Source organism: Mangifera indica, chromosome 12 (genome assembly GCF_011075055.1).
Source record: "Mangifera indica cultivar Alphonso chromosome 12, CATAS_Mindica_2.1, whole genome shotgun sequence".
NCBI lineage: Eukaryota > Viridiplantae > Streptophyta > Magnoliopsida > Sapindales > Anacardiaceae > Mangifera > Mangifera indica.
In genome coordinates, this window is record NC_058148.1 from 6,910,707 (window position 1) to 6,925,143 (window position 14,437).

General features: G+C 33.5%; 2 protein-coding genes across 3 annotated transcripts; one reads left to right on the forward strand and one right to left on the reverse strand.

The window, feature by feature from the left end:
* Nucleotides 1–2,171: 2,171 nt before the first annotated feature.
* On the reverse strand, nucleotides 2,172–7,997 carry LOC123192934 (U4/U6.U5 tri-snRNP-associated protein 2-like). Its single transcript, XM_044605649.1, has 10 exons — nucleotides 7,841–7,997; nucleotides 6,352–6,729; nucleotides 5,652–5,896; nucleotides 5,270–5,354; nucleotides 4,933–5,118; nucleotides 4,669–4,836; nucleotides 4,355–4,570; nucleotides 2,867–3,038; nucleotides 2,599–2,770; nucleotides 2,172–2,509 (listed from the first exon to the last, which is right to left on the reverse strand). Exons 2-10 carry the CDS (start codon nucleotides 6,715–6,717, stop codon nucleotides 2,416–2,418), a joined length of 1,704 nt encoding a protein of 567 aa, XP_044461584.1. The 5' UTR covers nucleotides 6,718–6,729; nucleotides 7,841–7,997; the 3' UTR covers nucleotides 2,172–2,415.
* A 144-nt stretch (nucleotides 7,998–8,141) lies between these two features.
* LOC123192935 (probable choline kinase 2) lies at nucleotides 8,142–13,264 on the forward strand. Of its 2 annotated transcripts, none has more exons than XM_044605651.1 (8): nucleotides 8,142–8,280; nucleotides 9,026–9,409; nucleotides 10,026–10,147; nucleotides 10,275–10,470; nucleotides 11,927–12,044; nucleotides 12,136–12,183; nucleotides 12,627–12,727; nucleotides 12,809–13,264. In XM_044605651.1, the coding sequence occupies exons 2-8, from the start codon at nucleotides 9,056–9,058 to the stop codon at nucleotides 12,923–12,925; spliced, it is 1,056 nt and encodes a 351-aa protein (XP_044461586.1). In that variant the 5' UTR covers nucleotides 8,142–8,280; nucleotides 9,026–9,055; the 3' UTR covers nucleotides 12,926–13,264. The 2 variants fall into 2 exon arrangements, with proteins under 2 accessions (XP_044461586.1, XP_044461585.1); XM_044605650.1 differs by having other exon boundaries at nucleotides 8,144–8,280; nucleotides 9,007–9,409.
* Nucleotides 13,265–14,437: the final 1,173 nt, after the last annotated feature.

A 14,437-nucleotide genomic window follows, 5' to 3' on the forward strand; every position in this document is an offset into this window, starting at 1 on the left:
TTGCTAAGTTCAAACCATCTTTGGCTACTAAATTTATGATATAACATGTATATGTAATATGAAATAATATTCTCGTAAATGATAAACTTAAATGATACAACATTAGTTTAACTACTTTATTATTATTTTTAGTGTTATTTAATGTAATTGTAAAAATAGAGTTATTAAATTTATATTCATAAAAAATATTCGATAATACTTGATAAGTAATAATATCTGATAAGTAGTAATATCAAAATGAGGATATTTTAATGTCTTAAGTGAAATAACTTTTTTACACAACTGCTAATTAAAATTAATGTAATGAGCTATTGCGCAAAGGTATGCTATGTCTTGATTAGAGGCAGTCCATAAATCAAAATTATTTGAAATAATAACATTAAAATCACTTAGTTCTCTCATAATTTTTAATTTCATGAGTTCATAATTTCTAGGGCCATCCTTAGGAATTCTTCTAATGTTAATTGAACATTGTTTTATATCCTCCATTCTAAAAATTTCATCTTCAACATATATAAAAAGTTGGTCAAAAGCAACAACATAACTAGCTATATAGTTACGCATCTTTTGTTGATTATAGGTTAAATTCATCATTTCTTTAATGCCCTCAAACTGCTCGAAAATCTTGCTAAACTGGAGTCGCCAATTAATTGTGATCTGATGAAGATAATTTGTTGTTGCCTTCGCAAGTGATATGAAATTTGTTTACAGTATTCAAAAATATGATGACAAAGATAATCAATGCCACCCGAACTGGAACATGTCAAACAAAAACTACAGTGTTTGCACACTACTTATCAGAGTAATTTATTTTCAATCATTTTTTCAATTTGATCGAAGTGATCAAATACCATTGATTTCTATTATTTTTTTTTTTATCAAAGGTGTCACACTTTTAATTGTTGACGCTCCAGATGCATTGTTAACAATATATCAAGTTCTGTCACTTTCAAAATATTCAAATAGATTAGACTTATTTGAGTTTGGATCTATTTGTAATTTTTTATTGAATGAAAAATAATAATTAATAAAACTGTAAAACAAATCGAAACTAAATTGTTATATTGAATTAAAAATTGATTGAGACTTAGAGAGTTTGAGAATAAGAGATTCATAAATGAAACCGTTGGGAGAAAGGGAGATTAAGCGTGAAAGCTTATGATTTGTGGGAGGCGGGAAGGGGCTGCATATAGAAAGAAAAAAAAATTTGGCCAATGGCTACTGGCCAGTATTTGTTGGCTTGGCACTGGTAGGTGCAAAACGACACCCTGCCATTCCTTACCTGCAAATATAATTTTTTATCTTTTTATTTTTCATTGTCATTATAATAACAGATTATGTTGAGTTGATTCGAAACAAGATTTTCAAACTTGGAAAGCCCGTAAGCCTAGCATGGTCTATTACAGTAACGGTCACACCCCCGGGGCCTGAGCCAAAAAAGGGGGCCTGGACTGGGCTACAAGCTGGCCCAACTCTCCTGCCATCTCCATTAAATTGCTTTCTTACTGTCACACCTTTTAGGACCACGGGGCACGGTGCAGCTCCGCCCCTTCAAAAATACGGCTTCTCTGCCCCCACCACACCCTAATCCGGGAAGTAGGCATGAATTAGAGAACCACATAAGAAGCGCAGATGAATATGATGTTAATTTTTATCTAGGCCATGTCCGATTGACATCCCCAGAAAGTACTCAAAATCAACGGATCCTATTACACTAGAATTCTAATTTCGAACTAATGTAATCACAATTATCTGGTATGTCTAAGTAGAGCATCTCCATTCCTTACCTAAATGGCAAATCAATTTCAGGAAAGCAATACATGCCTCCAATGAAGAAACACCATTCCATGATCACAGGCTTTACTCCATATGGGATTAAGACCACACTCGGTACAACGCAATCAAATGCTGAAAAAGTGAGCACATAAGCAGATTCCAGGATATTTATGAGTTCCTATTTATGCAAAAATTGATTTGAATTTCAATCCAACACAACAAAAATAAATACGTACGTTAAACATTAGTGGTAATGATAGAAAGCTGTAAGGAAGTACAGTTACATGAATATCTCATTTGATTCCTAATCCTTTCTGATGTATCATCCTGCACTTGGAAAAAATTTACATATTAAAAGAAATGAATTCGCAAAATTGTTATAAAGCCGATGAAAATTGAAGCAGCAAATGATTTCCAGTGCATTAAAACTAAAGTGTTAAATGATTTCTACAAGATCTCAACATTTTTCTAAGCCTAAACTAAGGGCACTGCTTCTACAATGACATATCTGCTAGCCCAAAAGAGTCGACACCTTTTTCAGTCTTTTTATACTTCCTCAAATACACAAATTTGAACTCGTCTAAATAGCAACTTGAAGCAGTCAAATTTAACATTCACCATTGGAGGCTCAATTCTTTTCTATCGCTGCTGCTCATATATCTGCATATAAGCCTCAGAGAGTGCAACCATTTGAGGAAGAGTTTCTGAAACATGCAGGTCCTGCATCTCGTACCTGAAAACATGAATATCCAATGTCCAAGTTCAAATGATTGCAGCATTTTCATTCACATGTGTACAGATTATGTATAAAAAGAATATTACCATAATTCTTCTGACTTCCGCTGCACAAAAACCCTGTAGAATCCCTCCTCAGGTTTACCATCATGAACAATATTGGCAATCAAATCATACTTGGAACGCAATTTCTCATTCTCTTTCGGTGTTGGCAAAGGAATGTAGTCCTTCAATTCCAAATTTTTCACAGGAAAGTTGACTGGAACACTAAGATCAGTTAGCAATTGACACAAGAGTCCTCAACGATTCATTATACATACAAAACCCAAAAACTTCCAAGAGTCTAAGAACTTACCCAAAGTAGGATTCTTTTCCACAAAAAAGTTATTCTTTGTGAAGCGCCGCATGTGAAGGATCAAATATTGTGGTAATCTCGTGACACGATATCTCATCCTTGCCACCCGAGGACGAACAACCTCAGTCACCATTTCCCCATCAAACTTCTTCAATATATTAAATAATGGAACCTGAAACAAAACCATAGATTAACCTTGATAAAAGATAGCAAAAAATACAAATTAACACTTCAGAAACTATTCATTTTCCATGATTGATTCTTTCACAAAATTTTCCTATTTCTATACTCAACAGAATTTATCTTACCATTAACCAATCTATTCAATTCAGGCTAAAGAAATAATACTGATAAACATAAAAAAGGGATCAATATAACACTCACAGCATACACAAAATCCAAATTGGTCTTGAGTATCACTATTGTGCTCAATAAGGGAAAATACAAAAAAAAAAAAAAAAAAAAAAAGAGGGAATTGCCCAAAAAGCAGTCTCCAATCAACCAAAGTACATGCCAAATATGAAATGGCATGCACATTATATGCAAATAACCTTGATACTCAACTCACAAATAGATTAATCCAGGAAAACTTTGAGATCCTAAAACCAAAAATAACATGTCAAATTATAAATTTACAAGGTATTGCAGAAGAAGGGTCCATTAGGTACACTACTTCGACTAAAACTTATACGAATAGAGTTTATCGAAATACATCTTATAAAAAATATTTTTTTAAGAACAAACTGCTAATTCTGTAATTACTTATAGTTTTCAAATAGCAATTACCAAAAAGAAATAAAAAGAAAGAGGTTTTATCATAAAGAAATGGTAAAAGGAAAATTTTAAAACTAGCATGAGGACATGTATTGGAAAAGCCTAAGTTTTGAGCTTCTCTTAGTAGACATAAAGCAATAATTGAGTTACTTGTGCGTTCTTCTTGAATTGCAACTTACCAACATAGGAAATAATCGAAAAGAGTTATTAATATTCAAACTATATAGGCTCAGCAAATGACAAACTTCTGGCAGCTTCATATCAACAACAAACACAATTAACCAAACTCTTTTACACCCCTTACACCAGCAATTACACCCTGTAAAATTCAAGTTCAACTCCTGTTATTTTGTTTTATTTTCTCCTTCCATCTATCTAGTGCAAAAGTTTGGAAGACGAATTCCATTAATAAAGTAAATTATCTTCATACAGCACTCATAAGAGTTTGTGTTATTATGAAAAATAAATACGTTATATCTGGTTATATTGATCAATACCCTCTCACATTTGTCATGCTTTGCCTCAATTAGGTTCCATTTGCTTCAGGTTGAAGAATGAAAAACTTATTAGCATACTTTCAGCTCAGTTTCAATCAGATACCAGTAGTTGTTCTAACTAAAATCCTATTTCATAACTCAAAATCCACACATCAGAAAAGGCACTTCTTATTAAATTTTATTAGTTTAAAAACTTATGTTGAAGCACATTAACTACCTGAGGAATGATATTTTTTTCCATCACATCTTTGAAAAGAGGCGGTGGTGGCAAATCCAAGCCAAGCATCAGGAATGGCATTCTAGAAGTTTCTGTCACAATAGTACTATGTTCACTTCCACCATCAGTTATTTGAGAAGTACTATGGTCATCACCATTTTCTTTCTTCTCGGTGATTGCACTACCAGGAATCTCCTTGATAACCTCCAATTCCCCCTATCAGGCATTGTATGAAGATAAGAGAAGGTTAGGTAAATGATAGAAAGAAGCAACATTTTTATGAACAATGGACATCAGGTTGGTAGAAAGAAAACCTGAAAGCAGTCATAGATGATACTGGTATTTTTCTTTGATGTTCTAAGATCTGCATGCAGTGTGTTAAGAAGCCATGACATGAATTCAACAGGATTGGACTGTGCGCCTATACGAAAACGCTTTTTACTGGCTTTCATAACTGCTTGCAGAAATTCATGTGGGCTCACCTGCAGATGCAAGAAATTCAGAACATATAAATTGAACTTTCCAGATTTCTACTTTCAAGACCAATAACTTCATAAAAGTAGCATATAGGACAATACCTGTCCTTTAAAGTTTCGAGCATGCCAAATCTTTCTTGTGAGTTCTCCAAATCGATGGACAAGTGGAGATTTACAGTGTTGATAGTTTTCAGGCATAAGAAAGAAATTTCTCAATGGAGTAACTCTCATTAGGGACTGAATTGTGACATTCACAAAATCAGTCTCCTTAATGTTATTCAAACCCACCTAAAGATTTGACAAAATACAAAGAACAAGATCAGCATCAGATACAATGCCAAATCTAATGTCTCATGTCATGTCTAAGTGGTATTATAACAATGGTCTACAGGTATTAACAAAGAATAATAAATCTGTAAGTGAGAAGAACTATAAGTACCATTCCTGGCAGGTAGTCTGAACCATCCAATGCCCTAGACCACTGCTTATTTTTGTCGAGCTGTTCTACTTGTTCCTCGGTAAACCTGAATGCACATTACAAGAAAACTAACACGGAAGTACTTAAGCATATCCAAATATAATGAGAGAATAATATTATAGCAACAAAGAAGTAATGATGACTAATATGACAACAAACTATGCCAAAGAGTTATGCAGAAAAGATGAAAAGCAGATTGATCTGGTTAGGGTAGCTCGGTTTCACATAAGCACATACACCTGTATATAAATGTGTAAGACATGACAAGAAGAGAAAAGGTTGGGTGATATAGGGTGGATGTGATGAGAGATGGGAGGCACAAATAGGCTGACAGAGGCAATACCTTGGGTTTAGCACATGACGGATATCATCCAATGATGGGTCATTAATTTCATATCCATCAGGAAGACAATAAACTTTCTCTGTTCGAAGGTTGATATAGACATGGTGGCCTGCTTCCAAACTATGAGTATATGCATGGGACTTCTGTCCTCTTCCTTGGTAATACTTCCCACAAACCAAACAAGCATACACATTCAAGTTTGACAGTGAAACAGAGCAAAACTTCTCAAAATCAAAATCCAAAACCTGCCAAACATAACAAATATATTAAAAAGCTTTTCAAAGAATAAAACAAGCATCTTCTATCCAAATGATGACAAAATGTTTACACAAGTTATCCACATATATACTTGCCAACAGAAGACATTTCTTCTCAAATAAGTCAGCAAGACAAGCATATGAAACTGCTGGCATGATCCTTGGCAGAGAATTAGAGATAGATATCTCTTGTAAAATCATAGACCATAACTAAGGAAATCAGAATTATTAACCGTAATGATTAATAATTCTATTCCTAATATCATAGGATTGGTTCCTATGTTTGTAAATTTTGTTGTATATAAACAAAATAGGGAACAAGAAGCAACCTATCCCAATTCAGTCCATTCTCCTATCTTCTAACAAAATTTTCCTTCAAAAACATATCTCATAATCCTTCCCACATCACATATTTTCTATAGTACTTAACATGAGTAAAGTACCTGACGATTAACAGTATCAAGATATGGGCAGTCCCTCCGCAATTCAACAACTCTGTTTCGTTTCCCTTGACCAATCCCCTGATCACCATAGTCATCCTCATCCTCATCATCCCCATCTTCTTGAGCTCCATTACCATTTCGTTCATCCTTGGCTCTACTGTATCCTCCACCATCAGCATTAAGTACCCTTCTCCCATTTTCTTCCTCATCCTCCTCATCATCATCATATGTGTTAGCTAAGGGTAATAGTGGGTTCTCAAAACCAAGGCGAGAAGGGGATGGCGATGACTGATCTTCTGCCACTTTTAGCTTCTTTGAATACCCATCTTCAATCCCGCTAGCATCATTTTCCCTCTTCCTGGGCATCTTCCAATTACACTGTTTAAGCACACCATTGAGTTACATAAGTAGATAATAAATAAATAAACATAATATATAAATGAATATATACAAGCATATATTTGTATCCCTAATTTGTCCAAATAAATACTATAAAAGGAATTACAGAAATTTCTTTCAAAGAGTTTAATCAATAATAGCAGCTGTAATATCTGAATAACAAGATATTTAACCAAGAACCACCAGATGAAGCTAGGCTTGGTCACTAAGAAAACATAATAATAAAAGTGCAGTGAACTTTCAGTTGAATCCAAATAATAAAAAGATAAAGCAACTCCCGAAAAAAAAAAAAAGCTTGTATAGTTAAACAAGCAGGAGACAACTCTAGCATCTTGGGTCTTCAGAGATGTGTGTTAGAAGCAAGAATCTTAAATTATCTCGGCTTGGGTAACTTGGAACAAGAATTTTACCAAGTTACAAAAGAGCTTCTACAAAAGCATGAGAGAATGCGTCACTTCAATTCAGGCTAGTGTTGTAACATTTAGACTCAAAGACATTTTACTCAGCTCTTTAGAGGCCAAGGAAAATTGTTCCCTGTGAAGTTTTCAAAATCATGACTAGTGTATTGAGAGAAAACAAATGCAGCACAATGGAATAAGCCAGGACCATACATGCTTTCTATTTGTATTGAAGCAATTCAATATACAGAAATTTTCCAACATTCAGTTTCTTTTTCAAATTAAAACTCATTGTGGCTCCAAAAAAACAACTAACCATTGCGATAATGAAGCACAGCAGTAGAATTTCTCCCAAACCACTTTTTAATTACTAGTTTGCCCATTCAAACTGATTTGTTATTCTTAAACCCTGCCACCCACAACCTTGCTACTAGTCATTCTTTAAATTACAGAAAGACGATAACTCTGAGAAAATAAAAGAAATTAAATGCAAACGGAGAACAGCCTCCACTCAAAATTCAAAAGCGGAGAAGCTCTCCTTTCTCCCTCAAACTCACATTCAATCAACTCAATTTCACACTTAAGCAAAACACAGCAGCTTCTAACTTCATAAAACCCTAACCACGACAAATAACATATTAAATAGAAGAAGATTAATGAAAGGTAAAGCTCAGATGGATTGAAAGTCAAACCTCAGGACGGTGGCGCGTCGGAGAACGGCAAATGACGTGAATGGTTCGTCGGCTTCACTATGGAACCGAAGTGCGACAATGATACCAAGATTTTTCGGTAGTGATGACCAGAAAATTCCGGCTGATTGTCAGAGGCGTTGGAGAGCCACGGAAATACAAGGAATTTCCAAAGCGTGAAATTTGGGTTTTGTATTGTGCTTCGTCTATTTGGATAATTACTTGTAACCCCCCGATGTTTTGTTAAAAAACCCCTTGTGGTATGGGAATATTTCAAAACCCCTGCTTTTAGTAAAGCTTCGTTTGTTTGGACAAAACTCTGTAATTTGCCTCTTTAAAAACGATGTCAGCAAGCTGATGCTAAATAGTCTCTTCTTCTTCGTGCTAGTTGTGGACAATCTGAAATCAAATCTTTTAAATCTTTGAGACGAATCATCGATACGGTGCGTTTTCCTTTTGTTGTAGTTGAAGGATTTGCTTCTCTTTGATTGATGAGAATATGTGTAGATTTTTTTTAAAATTTTTTTGAAAGGATTAAGCAATAAATATGCCTAGAAAATGAGAATTTATTTGTGAAATTTCACGCCGATTTAATTCTTAAAATTTGTTAAAAGATAAAATATATTTGCATGGCTAGTGAATTAAAAAATTTGTTTCGGTCTGGTTTACGAGAAAATTCAAAACTGTGTGGAATTTTATATTTTGATAGAAAATTTTGATGAAAATGCCAATGTCTGTGGATTTTGATGCAAATTTAGTCTTCAAGGCATTTGTTTGGTCTGAGAATTTTCTTCTGTTAGTTTGATTGGATACTTTTGTGAAATTTTTCGATTTGATATAAAAATCAGAGGAAATGCTGAGAAAATGAGAACGTACTTGTCAGTTTTAATGCAAATTTAGTCCTTAACACGTTAGGTTAGTCTAATTTATATGTCAGTTGTTCGCTTTAAATAATTTTCTTTTGTTTGATTGATAGAAAACTTGTGTAAAATATTTCTTTTTGATAGAACTGTAAAATATTTCATTTTCAACACGATCTTTAAATTGCTTTAAGATGTAATTTAAATTGGAAGTTGCATGGTCTTGATTAAGTTTGCTGGTAATTTCTTAGTCTTTAACTATTATTGAATGATTCATGGGGAACATGTGAATGATTTTAGTGTTTTTAGTCTTATTTTTCTTCTGCAGTTGTGGAAAATTGGTGGGGCATTTTCTATTATGGGTGTTGTAGAAAATGTTGTACAGAACAAAGAAGGTTGTCTACCTGTAGAAGTAAAGGAGACTCTAAAATCATTGGCATCTAAGTGGGAAGATGTGCTTGATGTAAACATGTTGCAAGTTATCCCTCTTAAGGGCGCAATGACCAATGAGGTCTTTCAAATAAAGTGGCCAACAAAAACAGAGAATGTCTCTCGCAAGGTTCTTCTTAGGCTCTATGGGGAGGGTGTGGAGGTTTTCTTTGACAGGAAAGATGAGATTAGGACATTTGAGTTTATGTCAAAGCATGGGCAGGGACCTCGGTTGTTGGCTAGGTTCCCATATGGCCGAGTTGAAGATTTCATCAATGCACGGGTATTGTGATGTTAAGTTTTCATTATGATATCAATATTTGGTTAAAATGCTTGATTTGTCCTATAACAAGATTGACGTTGATAGTTTCATCATTGTAGATTAGTTTCTAGTTTATAAGTGCAGTTGGACCAGATAAGTAGAGTTAAGTTTTTTGCATATGTTGATAATTTTTTTTTTTCTGGTGCTAAACTCTCTCTTTCCCACTATCTGGTTGGAATACTTTTTCACATAACTAGATGGAAGTTGATTTCTTTTTCATTTATTGACCCTTGCTTACATGAATTTGGAGTGATATGATGCTCTTCTCTGGTATTTTTATTTTTACTGTTGCAGTTGTTCTTATTCCTGAAACTGCACTTCAAGAGTAGGTAACACAAATCAATTGTGAGCGCATCAGTTTTGTTCAGTCTTTACTATATGCTAGACTACTGCTATCTTTTTAAAAAGAAAAACATGGTTGTTTGTTGTTTGTGTTATGGGAATTTCAACTTAGTGAAGTGAAGAATTATGATAAAGATTACCTATTGTTATGGGAAAAGAGAAGAGAGGAAAATTTAGTGTAGGTCCAGTTTTTGTCACTGAATCAAAACATCACGCTAATGTATCTGGATTTCAGACACTCTCTGCAGCTGATCTGCGTGATCCAAAAATATCTGGCCTTGCAGCTGCAAAATTGAAAGAGTTCAATGAACTTGATATGCCTGGTCCAAAGAACGTCAGGCTCTGGGATAGGTTGCGGTATGGTTCCTTTCTCTCCTCTCCCTTTACTTGTTTAAAAAGAGAAAAAGTTGTCAGCATTACAATCAAGAGGAGATTACAGATATTGCCTTCAAAAATGTGAAATATTTTTTTCTCAATTTTTCAGAAATTGGCTGAAAGCGGCTAAGGGTTTGGCCTCTCCAGAGGAAGCTAAGGCATTTCACTTGTATGCCATTGATGAGGAAATCTCTGAATTGGAAAAGGCACTCTATCAGAAGCAACAGCGTTTAGGTTTTTGCCACAATGATTTACAATATGGTAATATAATGTTTGATGAGGAGACCCAGTCAATAACCTTAATCGTAAGTTTCTCTTGCTGTTAATGAATATAATGCATGATTTTTTATGATAATTTAATGTTGAAGCCATGTTTTGGAATTTCTGAACCAACTACAGTTAGATATTTGAACTATTGATTTTTAAATCTGTTAATATTTTCCTTTTTATTTCTAATTTGTGCACTATATTATGATTCCATTCATAGCTTTTTCCATCTTTTATTGTTCCTATCATTTTTCTTTTGCAACTTTCTTTACTAAAATTGCATCTTCTTTTGCGTTTTACATAATGGGAATATTATATGATATATTTAATAATATTCTGATTTTCTTATACGTGGATGGAATCATTGAAAACTTTTATGCAACTTGCAGTTCCTTATTTTGCACGAGCCAAAAAAAAAAAAGGTGCTTAAAAATGATTTATATAATCATATGCAGAGATTTGATGAGAGGTACTGTCTTTTGTAGGCTCCGTAGTGTATCTAGAATACACTGGATTATTCCATTGTTCTGTGAATTTTAACAAAATATATTTAGTCAGTGACAAAATCAGGGATGGATATGATGCATTAGGCTATTACTAATTTTCGATATGACAAAATCATGAAGACTAGAGTAACTTACTTATAACAATATAGCAATTAATCCAAAAGGAAAGTAATAATATGATTCTGATTGTAAGTTACCACCAACTATAAATTAAATAAACGGTGAATTCAACTATTCCTAATTATAATTTATGCACATAGTATAGAACAAGAAATGCAAACAGTAATAATATTGTCAAGAACCAACCCTCTATCATGAGTGACTAAGATATAGTCAAACAAAAAAAGAAATTATTAATTATAATAGAAAATGAATTAATTTTCAAAACATAAATGGATTGACGGACCATGTGGAAAAAAAAAAAGAAGAAGAAGAAGAAAACATGTGTTAGATGCATAGTTCCACAGAAGAATTATTCATAGTTTGGGTCATAAAGAAACATCTTAATGTAGAATCATTTTAGCTGGTTCAATCTTTTCAACATTGCTATAGATGCATTGATTTCAAACCATGATGTTGCATTTTGGCTCCTGAAGTACAGCTGCACATCTTCCTCCTCAACATTGCTGGAGAATTCCTCTTAATCTATATTATATCCTAAAGAAATACTTGGAAAAATAGTATGTCAAAGCACATTAATTTTTTCTAAGGAATGATGTACATTTGAAGGTAGAATTACTTTAATTTTCACCTTTAGATCACATACACTCGGATTTGAGTTGACTTGCCGTTTAATTGATCTGCAAGTAGATTAATATATGGTACAGAATAAAATGAACATTTTAAACATTTTACATGAACTGCAACCTGTAATTTTGAATATGCAATTGATTATTTGCTAGATTTCCTTCTTTAGAATGCTTTACATTTGATTGGATTTAAGGGGTTCAAATTCCATCATTATTATTTATATTATATTCTATGATAGGACTATGAGTATGCAAGTTACAACCCGGTTGCATATGATATAGCAAACCACTTCTGCGAGATGGCTGCTGATTATCATACAGAAAAACCTCATCTCATGGACTACAGTAAATACCCTGGTGGGTGACCTTAACATCTATTTCATTCATTCGTTTCATTTTCATTTTTTTTTTTAATCAATAACACCTCTTGATCCTCATTTCACAACAGGTTTGGAGGAGCGTCAAAGGTTTTTGCATGCTTATCTGAGTTCCACGGGTATCTATCTCATACTCCCTTTCATGAAGCATTTAGTATTAATATTGTGTGAAAGTGATAGAAATAGATTCCTTTTTGCTCAGTGATAGTAAGAATCCTAGATGTTATTCATTTACTTGTGATGGGACTTCAAATGTTCAATAGTAGAAAAATAATCCTATCTCACTTGCTACAGTTGCCACTCAATCTTCATCAAAAGTGTAGTTAAGCTGCACTTTTATTGGTACCCATAAATATAAATCTTGATCAATACAAATCAATACCATAAGGCAACTAGGTTGGACTTTAACGTGTTATCTTCTTGGTGGAGTAATTAAAGGGTCAAGGCAGTTTATAGTTAGTTTACTGTGGGTCTATATATATAAATTTGGATGAATCTGCAAATTGATGTACAAAGTGGTTTGAAATTTTCCAATCTCAAAACTCATTTTATGTTGACACAGGTAATCAACCCAATAAGTGGGAAGTGGAGCAGCTACTTCAAGATGTTGAGAAGTATACTCTTGCAAGCCATTTGGTCTGGGGTTTATGGGGAATTATATCGGTAATTTACGCAACCTCAGTTTCTTCATTTGAATTTTCTTCAGTGCCCTTATTATTTTTGGTGTAATTTGTACCTTTTCAGGCACACGTGAACAAAATTGACTTTGACTATATTGGATATGCAAGGCAAAGATTAGACCGGTACTGGTTACAGAAGCATGCGTTGCTTGGTTCTTCTGGAGCCAGCACTAGTACTTGATTAATGGTAACTCTAAGATCTACAATCTGAATTCCATTCTCCATCATGCTCATGCTGAATAGCGTAAAGATGGTTTATACATGAACCCATTAAATTTCTTTTATTTTTTCTTCAGTTTTCCCATGCAATATTTTAGAATTTCTCTGGTAAAATGATATTATAGGTAGTTGAACAGATTATGAGCCTTTTTTTCTTGAAGTATTAAAATAGGATTGCTGTTTCAGAGGGTTTATTGTTTCTTGAACATGTATATGTTATGATTTTTTGTGATTCACAGTATGCAATTTCGCTGCATGAAATGAAAAGCCATGTATGACATGGAGTTGAATCTTGCTGGCACAAGATTTGTTGCACGTTAGGAACGAGTCGTCTTTAAAATGTCAGGGAACTAGACAATAATATGGGGAATTTAGAGAGCACTGGCGATGAGGCTGTATATATAAGTTGTGGTATTGCAAAATTTAGGTAGTTTTACTTCAGGGTTTGTGATTGAACCACTTTATATGCAATCAAAGTTTGATAGAGGTGGATGGTTAATTAAGTGATGTGATGATGGGAGGAAAAGTTATTACTGCAGAAGTAATGGGTTCATATAGCTATACGTTATACTCGGCAAACCGGGCAAACCAAGAAGTTATATGGGTCTAAAATGGATAGTTTTATATGGTTAATAAAGAATAAAACTATAGGTATAAATAAATTTTACTAACTACAAAATTATCTTATCAGATTATCTGAATATATTTATACAATTTGTTTATACCTATAGTATTACTCGGTAGTCAATAATGGATCTCTACTTTACCTTGAATGCAAGTGAACCCAAGTATACCCGCAAGTTTTTTATACTGACCAAGTCAAATCTAGTTTTATACATGCTCCAATAGATTTGGTTGATGATTGACGGTTCCACTGGTCAAATTAACTGATCTGATCCGATTTTCAATACCATGTAATAAGGTGCCAAAAAATAAAACTCATAATTATCCACCAATGGTTTGTTGAATATTATACAAAGAAAACAGCCCAAAAGCACTCCAATACCTATCAAACAAGTAAAACCACAATTCCAGCCAAAATGCAAAACTAGTAACTCCCAAAAACTCATCTCATTCTGATAGATTACGACGAAAATTAACACAACTCACTACGTTTCAGTAATGTAAACCAAGAACTCATTGGATTCTGAGAAATACTTCAACAGTTGCTCAATGTCTTAAGCATTTTAGACATAATTACATTACCAAATAGAACAAGAATAGCAAGTAATTACTTCAAGCTAAATTCATTACACAACGATGGTGTCAGTGGATTTACTTGATTCCATAATATCTGGATTAGTTAATGGCACAAGAAGGCAACCATCATCCATTTCATCATCTACAATTAACAAATATAAATATTTAATATCTTATGATATGAATTATCTTACTATATTAACAAATGAAAATAGTAACACATTTGAAATAATATGTTAACATGTTACCTTTAATTTCATATCCACATAACCAA